At 38.8% G+C, this 10790-nt stretch overlaps 1 protein-coding gene across 2 annotated transcripts in view; it reads left to right on the forward strand.

Annotated features, from left to right (window-relative positions):
* Nucleotides 1-10759, forward strand: part of Ywhae (tyrosine 3-monooxygenase/tryptophan 5-monooxygenase activation protein, epsilon) — a 52923-nt gene extending 42164 nt beyond the window's left edge. Inside the window, exons 5-7 of one of the 2 annotated variants that reach the window (XM_005402632.2) lie at nt 5290-5426; nt 8683-8729; nt 10518-10759. In XM_005402632.2, coding sequence (XP_005402689.1) covers nt 5290-5426; nt 8683-8690 — 145 coding nt within the window. In that variant the 3' untranslated portion in view covers nt 8691-8729; nt 10518-10759. The remainder of the gene's footprint in view (nt 1-5289; nt 5427-8682; nt 8730-10517) is intronic. The other variant, XM_005402631.2, reaches the window with a different exon arrangement.
* Nucleotides 10760-10790: the final 31 nt, after the last annotated feature.

A 10790-nucleotide genomic window follows, 5' to 3' on the forward strand; every position in this document is an offset into this window, starting at 1 on the left:
TTTTTTTGGTTTTTCTCCGGTACCAGGAACCGAACTCACGACCTTGTGCTTGCCAGGCAGGCACTTTGCCGCTGAGCTAAATCCCCAGCCCCTATAGTCCTTCTTTCTTAAATGGGGCCTTTTCAGTGAGTTATATCCCCATCCCTTTTTTCATTTTTTATTTTGAAATGGTCGGAGTTGCTCAGGCATGACTTGAACTGTGGATCCTTGTGTCCTAGTCTCCTAATATGGGATTGCAAGTATGCTGTACAGCACCTGGTTTATTTTGTTTCGGTTTTTTTTTGGTACTGGGAATCAAACTTAGGACCTTGTACTTGCTTGGCAGGTGCTGTGCTGCTGAACTATATCCCTTGCCCCAGCACCTGGTTTTACTGTAACCATTTTTAAGAGTATAGTACTCCTGAATGTGGTGGTGCACACATTTAATCTGAGCACTCAGGCTGAGGCAGGAGGATTGTCATGAGTTCCAAGGCCAGCTTGCACTACATAGTGAGACTCTGTCTAAAACAAAACAAAACAAAACAAAACAGTACTATTCAGTGACATTAAGTACTTATTCACAGTGTTGTATAACCTTTACCACTGGTTCTGTTTGTTTCAGAACCTTTTCATCATAAGTATTATTTATTCTATGTATTTATCATGTTTTGTGTATTCATTTTTTTGGTACTAGCAGCACAGTGAGCATTTGTACACACCAAGGACTAAGTTCTAGACTGATTTCTGTATTTGTTTTGTTTTTTTTTGGTGCCAGAAATCAAACCCAGGGCCTTGCATTTGCCAGGCAGATGCTGTCCCGCTGAGCTCTGCCACTGGCAGTTCATCTTTTTAAAGAATAAGATGTGTGTTTTCTACTGTTTGCCTTCCTGTTTATTGGTGCTATAAGTGGCACCAATTATTGGCACTATTATTGGCACACACAATTGAATCCTAGTTTTCATCCTTAGCTAGGAGACTTGCTGGGTTGTGGTAATTCTGTGTTGGACTTAAAAATTTTAAATCGCCCATCCCCCCTTACCGAGGCTTGAACCAGGCTGGGCTTAAACTTGCTATGCTCCTGCCTCAGCCTCCCAGACCAGAGTGTTGGATTTTTTGGGGGGGGGGGGGAGACAGGGTCTCGCTGTGCAGGTCAGCCTGGCCTTGAACTCACTTTGTAGCCCAGGCTGGTCTCGAACTCACAACGATCCTCCTGCCTCATCCTCGCGAGTGCTGGAATTACAGGTGTGTGCCACCATGTCCGTCTCAGAGTGTTGGAATTAGAAGCATATTCCACAAAGTACAGTTTTCTACAGACACTGTACCATTTTTACATTCCCATCAGCAATACATGTGAGTTCTGTTTTCTCAACCCAACCACAATGTGTTACCTTATTATGGTTTTGATTTGCATTTTCCTAATCAGTAAGATTGAGCATATTTTCATTTGCTCACTGGTTATTTGCATGTTTTTTTTCATACGCTTTTTGAAGAAATGTCTATTTAAGCACTTTGTCCGTTTATTGTTTTTTATGTTCTTTGTGTATTCTGAATATTAATCTTATTGGCTAAATGGTTTTTCCTAACCCAGGGGTTGTCATTTTACTTTCTTGATACTGTCATGATGCAAAACAGTTTTAAGTACTGTATGTTCAGTTTATCTTTTTTTTTTAATTTGTTTTTTGTTTTTTTTTTGATTTTTTGGTTTTTCTCCGGTACCGGGAACCGAACTCAAGACCTTGCGCTTGCCAGGCAGGCGCTTTGCCGCTGAGCTAAATCCCCAGCCCCTAATTTGTTTTTTGAGACAGGGTTTTGCTGTGGAGTTCAGGCTGGCCTTGAACTCTCGGGGATCCTCGTACCTCAGCCTCCTGAGTGCTGGAATTATAGGCATGCATCATCACCCCTGGTTTATCTATTTTATTTTCCTTTTATTTCCTGTGCTTTGACTGGCATGTGAGAAGTCATTGCCAAATGCAGTGGTAGGAACCTTTTTTTTCCCCTTCTGGTTTTTTGTAAGCATCTCATAGTTTAGCCCTTAAATTCTTTTTTAGATCTTTGACCATAATTGTTTCGTTCTTTGGGGGGCACTACTGAGGATTGAATTTAGGGCTTTGTCCATGCTGGGCAAACACTTTACCTCACTCTGCTATATCACTTCCCCCTTTCGTTTCTGGCCTCAAATTTAGAATCCTATTTCAGCTTCCCCAGTAACTGAGGTTACAGGTTTTATACAGGCCACATACCTGATGTGGTCTTTTCTATGTGTATGTGTATGTGTCCACAGGCAGGGCTGCTCTGCACTTTGAATTTATTTTGTACTGATGTGAGGGTCCATCTTCATGTAATGATGCAAATACCCAGTTTCCCCAACATTTGTTAAAGATCTTCTTTTGCCATTGAATGGTTTTGGCACCTTTTTAGAAAACCAGCCGATGTATCTGTGTGAGTGTTTATTTCTGGGCTTTCTGTTGTGTTGATAGCTTATTTCCTTGAGTAAACTTTTTGCATGGGATCTTTTTGAGACAGGGTCTCGCTATGCAGTTCAGGCTGGCCTTGAGCTCACTTTGTAGCCCAGGCTGGCCTCGAACTTGCAACGATCCTCCTGCCTCAGCCTCCTGAATGCTGAGATGACAGGCATGCGCTACCATACCTGCCTTGGTTGAGTAATGTTCTTCAGATATATTTCAGGAATAGCTGAAATACTTTTCAAACCCCAGTTGTAAAGTATTTTCAAGTATATATTGTTGGATATTTTGTGTATTGATTTATTAGGCAGTGCTGGCAATTGAACCCATGACCTCGTACAGACTAGACAGAGTGCTCTACCACTGAGCCATATACTCCTTTCATCCTTGGCCCTTCTATATTCTTGATTATGTAGGAGGTAGACATTCCATGTGGAGTGATTTTCTTGATGTAAGGTGGATTCACTTCAGTGCAATGTTGATTAACCTAAAAACATCTAAATGCCAAGTTGAGTTTTTCTAAACATTGTAACCAAGATTCTTTTAGCTGTTTAGCTAATAGTACTGATACAATATTTCACTGTTGTCCTCCAGTCTAGTCATCCCACACATAGCTCCAGGTTAAGTCACTTTCATTCTCTTTCCTTAAATCAGAAATGTATCTGGGTATGGTGGGCACATGCATGCAATCCAGCACTTAGGAGGCTGAGCAGGAAGATTGCCATAAGTATGAGTCCAGCCTGCTGACTACACAGCAACCTTATCTTTAAAAAACTAGAGTGTACTCTCTTATTTCCCTGTTTGTTACTTCTCCTCTTGGGTCCCTGCAATAATTTCTTAGAAATAGCACTCCTTTTTGCCTTGTAAGACACACACATGCGCGCACACACACACTCACACTGAAAATTGAATCCCAAGGTCTGTGCACTGAGCTGTGTCTCTAGCTCTTTATTTTTTGAGAGTTTTGCTAAGTTGCCCGTGGTGGCCTTCAGTTTAAAATCCTCCTTTTAGCTCCGGAGTGCTGGGATTACAGGTATGCACTGCTATGCCTACCCTCTTCTCATTATTTTATGAACCTAAGTCTTCATTCCAAAATGTTAAATTGTAGCAAATGGCTTCTACAGTCCCATATTCATGAAGTCCGTATTGTCTTTTTTTCCCCTTCCTCGCCTCCATTAACATTGTTAAATTCTGTTGAATTAAACTTCATGATGAAGTACAAAATTTTCCTTCTCTCCCCATCTTGTTTCCATCCCTCTTTTCTTCCTTTTTTTCCCCTTGAATTAAACTCAAGGCTTTCATACTGAACTTCGTATCTAATCCTTATTTAAATTTTAAGACAGGGTCTTAACTAAGTTTGGCTGGCCTGGAATTTGATGATGGTTTTGAAAGTCATGTAATTGTTTTTTTTTTTCTTTTTCTTTTTTTTTTTGCTGTGGGAATCAAACTCAGGACTTTACACATGCCAGGCGGGTGCTGTGCCACTGAGCTCTGTTCCCGGCTTGTGCTGGAATTTGTAGTTTGTTTTTGTTTTTTTGGTACTGGGACTCAAACTCAGGACTTTGCGCTTGCCAGGCAGGTGCTTATGCCACTGAGCTGTATCCCTGGCCCATGGGTTGGAATTTGATATCCTCCTGCCTGAGCTTCAGTTTTTCTCTTTTTCTCTTTCTTTTCTCTTTCTCTTGTGGTAGCAGTTTTACTAAAGGTAGGAAAAGAAACAGTCCCTGCAGACTGAGTTTGGACCAAGTAAGAGTAGGAAAAGAAGTACACCCTATAGTATGAGGGTGGGTCACCACTTACAAGAGAAAACACCATGGTCCAGATTTCCTTTTTGCATTAAAACATTATGTAAGTAGGGAGGGGGATGGGGAAGAAAAGAATTAAGATATATCATATACAGGTACAGATTCCCTATGATGAATGTGATCATTGTGCGTATCTAAAATGTACCAATAAACCTAAGGTGTTTGTTTTTTTTTTTGAGACAAGGTCTTGCTGTGGATACACTGGCCTTAAAATCACTTGGTAGCCCAGGCTGGCCTTGAAATCAGGGTGATCTTCCTGCCTCAGTATCCCAAATGCTGGGATTATAGGTATTTGCCACCATGCCTAGCCCAATAAATTTAATATTTTAAACATTACATAAGCTAGGTGTGGTGGCACATGCCTATAGTCCCAGCTGTTGGGGTTGAGGCAGGAGGATTGCTGCAGGTTCAAGGCCAGCCTGAAGTACGTCATGAGACTGTCTCAAAAAGACTCCCCCACCCAAAAAAAATTATGTAAGTGAATTATTGACTAAAACTTGAAAAGTACCTTTGTTAGGCATATATTTTAGTAGTGCTTTCAGGTGAAATTTGATCTCTTATGTTCTTTTAGACTATCATTAATAATAGGCTTCTAGAAAGTATAAGCATGTAAACCCAGCTACTTAGGACACTGAGGCAGAATGGTTGAAAGTTAGGGTCAGTGTGGACCCTTAACTGGAAGCAATTCAAAGTAGGAAAAATGGGAAGGGGCAGCTGGGAGTGTGGCTCAGTGATAGAGCACTTGGCTCAGTGTGCTGGGCATTGGGTTCAGTCCCCAAGGCAAGGATTGAGAGTTGGGGTGGGAAGTGAGGTCTCATGTAGCCAAGGGTGGCCTTAAACTCACAATGATCTTATTGCTTCAGCCTCCCCAACTGCTGGTATCATAGGTGTGTGTGCCTTCACACCTGGTGTAAGTGCTTTCATTTGTTGTCATATTTGTTATTCCATTAGGTTATTGTTACCATTATACACTGACATAAACTAGATTAATAGCTAATTTTGTACTTGTTAGTTCATTTTTGTAACATATTTACTGCTTCTAGGTTGGCAAAAGCAGCTTTTGATGATGCAATTGCAGAACTGGATACACTGAGTGAAGAAAGCTATAAGGACTCTACACTTATCATGCAATTGTTACGTGATAATCTGACACTATGGACTTCAGACATGCAGGGTGACGGTAAGCAAATTTTAGGTTAAATGAATGTCTTTAAGTTACTAGATAATTTTATTCTTTAGAAATTTAGTGTTTTGTATCAAGCTATAATTTAGACTAACAGCCTGCTATAAACTATCATTTTAATTACTGCTTTTATAGGAAGTGGTTCCGGTATAGTCGTCTGTTTTGGACTTTGAAAGCAAAAAACTTGTTTAGAAAAGTGGTATCTGTTATGAATCTTAAGGTTTAAAACTTTTGTCTTTAATATTTTGTTAAACTTAGGGTTTTCTTTCCACACCATATTTTGAAGGTTGAGGACAAAGAAAGATGGGAGAACAAGCAATTTATTATCTTCACCTTCAGTGTGGAGTTGGGTTGAGGTTAATTTTATTTAAAATTAGATGGTATTGGTCGGTATTTATGAAGTGTCTCTCCTATGTGGAAATCTATATTAAAAAGGAATACATTTCCATATTGAATTCTGTAGGGAAATGAACTGTCATCTGTCCCTACATCTATCCATCTTGCCTGTCTGCCTCCCTCTCTTTCTCCATCTCTTTTTATTTTGTTTTGTTTTTGGCCTTTTTGAGGCAGGGTCTCACTATGCTGCTGTTGAGGCTATCCTTGAGCTCACTTTGTAGTCCAGATTGGTCTCAAACTTGCAGTGATCCTCCTGCCTCAGCCTCCCAAGTGCTGGGATTACAGGCATGCGCCACCACGCCTGGCCCCTTTCTCCCACTTGCTGTGTAGTTCAGGCTGGCTTTGAATTTACAGCGATAGTCCTGCCAGAGCCTCGCAGGTGTTGGGATTACAGGCATGCACCACCACACCTAGTTCTAAGTCCTTAGGAGGTCTAATGCAGCCTGTTTTTACTTCTGGTAGATTTTCAACTGTAAGCTGGGTGTGGTCGTGCACACCTCTAATCCCCGCTCTCAGGAGGCTGAGGCAGGAGGATCCTTGTGAGTTCAAGACCAGCCTGGGCTACAAGGTGAGCTCAAGGCCAACCTGAACTGCATAGTGAGACCCTGTCTCAAAAAGGGAAAAAAATTTTTTTTTCAACTGTAAACAGTTTCTAGATTATAATACAGAGTCTGATTTGGTAAATGTGTAAACTTTTACTTTAAAGGTGTAGAAGCTCAAATTTATCATGTTTTATCCTATTTCAAAATTTCCCCTTCCTTTTGGTGCTATGGATTGAACCTGGGCCTTGTGCTTGCTTAGTATGTGCTATACCCCTGAGCTATATACCCATAGCCCCCAAAGATCATTTTTACTTGGGATAGGTCACAGTGTGTTTTGATCATTATAAAACTGTTTTTTAGTTGGTGTTGTGGCAGTAGTAGAGTTTGGAAGGGGGAATTTTGATAGTTTTAGTTGCAGTTCCTTTAAGAGTGTTACCCAGATCACAGTATATGTGACATTGCTTGGAATTCACCACATCCTCTGTTGGTAAAAGGTGACTGAATGTGTTTGTTGTCATGTTCTTTCCTCAGAAAAGACTAGAATTCTTTCCTCGGAAAAGTTAGAATTCTTACTAATTTTAGATTGTGGAGGTAACATGAGAATTAGGTGGTTCAATTTGTAAATCTTCATGAAGTCTGTCAGGATTGGCACAAGAAATGTGACATGTGACCTGCTCTCTCACACTTTGCCAACAGTCAGATGGAGTCACAGAGTACTTTTTCGAGCAGCACAGAGCCAATTTACTGTCTCTGAGCTTAATTCCTTCTAGCTTAAAATCCTACTGTATTTTAACAATAACTATCAAGAATGGTCAGATACTGCTGCAGACTATACATGGTCACCCTACAGCTCAGAGGAGACTAGTACTACATCTCTCTGTATTTTTGAAGAAATAAAAGGAAAACATGTAGAGAGGCTTGTTAAACAGTACTGCTTTGTCCTAAGTGAACTATATCCCTCCCACCTCTGGAGACATGTACAGTAGTATTTAAGGGTGCAAAAAGGTGACCTGGGGTGTATAATACCTTTTTAAAGACATTAGATAACTTAAATAGCGAATTTATGATACTTTTATATTTTCTAATTCTGCTCTAGGTCATTATCACTGATAACCATGAGTTGATCAGTTAAAGTAGAATGTTTCCTATTCAAACAGAACTCAATAGTCTTATTCTTTATCAAGTATAGTTTTAAGATAAATGGATTGTTTTAAAATGGGATACTATCTTTACTTATATTTACATAGTTAGGATGATTCTTTGTACAAAGTTGTTACAGTTTAGCATAGGGTTTATCTTTAATCCTGGAATAGTTTTTTTTAATCTAAAGTTATCTAGTTACTTCATCTCAGACTATAAAATTGATTAAATTTGATTAAAACATTGATTCCCTTTAAAATTTATTAAATTAGATAGCTTTAGTTTTAAAATACTTGCAGTGAAGTAGCTTGGTAGATTTTTTTTGTTTATTGAGATTGGGTCTCCTTGTGTAGCTCAGGCTGGCCTTGAATTTATTGTGTAACCCATGCTGGGCTCGAACTTGTGCTCTTGCCTCATCCTGAGTGCTGGGACTACAGGAATGAGCATTAGTGTGGTAGTTTAACAGGGAAAAAACTTGTTTACTGTTAAATTGAGAACTAGGAAGTTATTTACCAGTTTTGCTAAAAATTCTTAGTACTTCATGCTCTATTAAATTGGTTTTGTGACAGATTCCATGCTAAGTAATGGAAAAATTATTACTGAATTTGTAGTTTTTTAGAACGTCACTTACATTCTGCTTATGGATCATTTAGATGGTTTTTATTATTGGCTGAAAAGTATAAAACATTTTAAATTGAAGATTTCTAAAGAAATACATTTTTAAAAACTTGTCTTAGTATTGCAAAAAATATTAATGTTTGTCAAAGTGCATTGAAACATGGTCATTTAAAAGGATCACTGCTTTTTCCCTCATTGAGTGATTTCTGTCCTTTTCTCTAACCATACAAGAACTGTTTCGTATCCATAGAAAGGAAATGTGTATTCTGTCTGCCAGTCTCTTTCCCGCGGGAAGGGAGGTGGGATAGAAACAAAGAAATGCCTATCAGGAAGTGCTTTTTCTCTTTCTGTATACCTTGAAGAGGGTATTATCACATTTTATTGGTAGTAAAAGGAAGGATTGGGCAGATTATTTCTTAGACTGAATTTTATACAAAGTATAAAACAAAATCTGATGGCCGTATCATTGTTTTCCTTTGTCCTGCTCTCTTGGTTTACTTTTCTTGTAATGTTGCTTTCATATGATTGTTCTCCCTCCCTTTCTCCTTGCAATATAGATTCCTAAAGGAAAATCCAACTCTTCCTTTCCTAAAAACTCTACTTTGTAAGTCATTATCATGGCACAGTGAATTTTGCTTTTAGTTTTGGTTCTTCACTAATCATGCCTGCATTATTACCATCCTGTTGCTTATAAACCTGGCTGTTCTACATTCCAAGGTGCTAAACCTTCTATGACCTCTATTATGGCCTGCTACCCCTGCCTATGTCTGGTTGGATGTGATTTACGTGACTTTTATGCCAAAGTTACTTGAAACTTTTGGCAAAGCAGTGATTGCTAATGGATGAGTTAGAGCGGGTTCTAGTGTTGTATGTTAACTGTAGTTTGGCAGCGTATTCCTGTTAAAAAATGCGAATGAATGTCACTCTTTTCTTGTTTCCCAAGTTTGAATACATGATTGTTCTTTGGGGAACAATTGGCTATCTCTCACTTCTTTCCTTGATGAATGGTTATTTTTGTCTTTGCACGTTCTTTTGTATATTAAAAGTCAAAAATCTTTTATATGCTTGAAGTAACTTTTCATAGTTACTTATCTGTCTTTACTTAATTCTTAATGCTATGATAACATCTATTTTCATATTGAAAGTTTAAAAGTTATTTTGAGTGAAAATGCTTCCTATTTGTAGGCAACCAGTCTTAGTGTTATTTGTCCAACCTGATTAAATAATATATCAAGGATTATGAGTGGGTGGATGTCATCTCAGCCGCTAAAAATTTTTTCAATAGTTTAGATAGTGGACTGGGGATTTAGCTCAGTGGCACAGTGCCTGCCTGGCAAGTGTGAGGGTCCTGAGTTTGATTCCCAGCACACACAGCCCACAAGAAAAGTTTAGAGTGTGTCTTAACATTTTTACGTCATACTGGGGATTGAAACCAGGACCTTGTGAATGTTAAGCACACAGTCTACTACTGAGCTGTATACTATACCTTCCATTGATTGGTTCTTGATTTGTGTCTATTCAGACTATTAACTGTGTTAGACTTCTGTGTGATTTGTTTAAAGTACAAAAGAATATAATTTTTTACCTGTTTATTTTATCAAAAGCCTCTGCATGCTTTATTATGGCTGACTTGTTTAATGCTTTAGGTAAATGACCCTCTAGTGAACAGACTGGCTTTCTGTTGCATGTCATAGTGCAGCTGAAACTCCCTAGGGTAATTGTTGTGTTCACAGAGAAAAGGGGAACAGCATGAGAGAACTGGTCCAAATGCCCTTCTGTAATAACCTCAGCAGTCTGTTTTGCTTCGAGCATGCAGTTTCACTGTGAAGTGAGGAATCTGGTTGTAGTTTGATGTATCTGACCAAGATACAAAATATTGAATGTTCATTTACAACTTCAGATTACCCACCATCACCACCACAAAAATACTATAGATAGAATGCCTTTGGAGCATTTTACTGCTGAATTCACTTTTTTTGAAGCATTTCTGATACTGAGCAAAATACTCTCTGATTTTTGAAGAGGTGAGGTTATTGAGAAAGAGTATTTTGATCCAAGATATACATGAAAGCTTGAAAGTCGATTTGAAGAATACAATTACCTTGGCTGTACACTTCAAGAGCTTTTTAAAGCATTTAAACATTGATTTTGTGCATCAGGTTCTCTGTGGCCCTTACCTCCTTCATTTTGACTATTAACAGTTTCAGGACCATGATCAACAGCCCTTCTTGGTTTGGGCATCTTGGGTGTGAAGGATAATAGAAGTCCTTTGCCTGTCTGTGTGTTATAACAATGGTAGCAAATATAAGGAGTCCTTATGCTTGGAATGACATGTTTATGACTACTATAGCCTGAGTGTTAGTCAATATGAAATAATTTTGTCTTCTTGCAGGTGAAGAGCAGAATAAAGAAGCGCTGCAGGATGTGGAAGATGAAAATCAGTGAGACATAAAAGCCAACAAGAGAAACCATCTCTGACCATCCCACTCCTCCCCGTCCCACCCCTTGGAGATTCCCCATTGTCACTGAGAACCACCAAATCTGACTTTTACATTTGGTCTCAGAATTTAGGTTCCTGCCCTGTTGGTTTGTTTTTGTTTTTTTGTTTTGTTTTGTTTTGGTTTTTTTTGTTTTGTTTTTTTTTTTTTTTTGGTTTTTTGTTTTT

The sequence above is a fragment of the Chinchilla lanigera genome, unplaced genomic scaffold (assembly GCF_000276665.1).
Source record: "Chinchilla lanigera isolate Chin_1 unplaced genomic scaffold, ChiLan1.0 scaffold00080, whole genome shotgun sequence".
Lineage (NCBI taxonomy): Eukaryota > Metazoa > Chordata > Mammalia > Rodentia > Chinchillidae > Chinchilla > Chinchilla lanigera.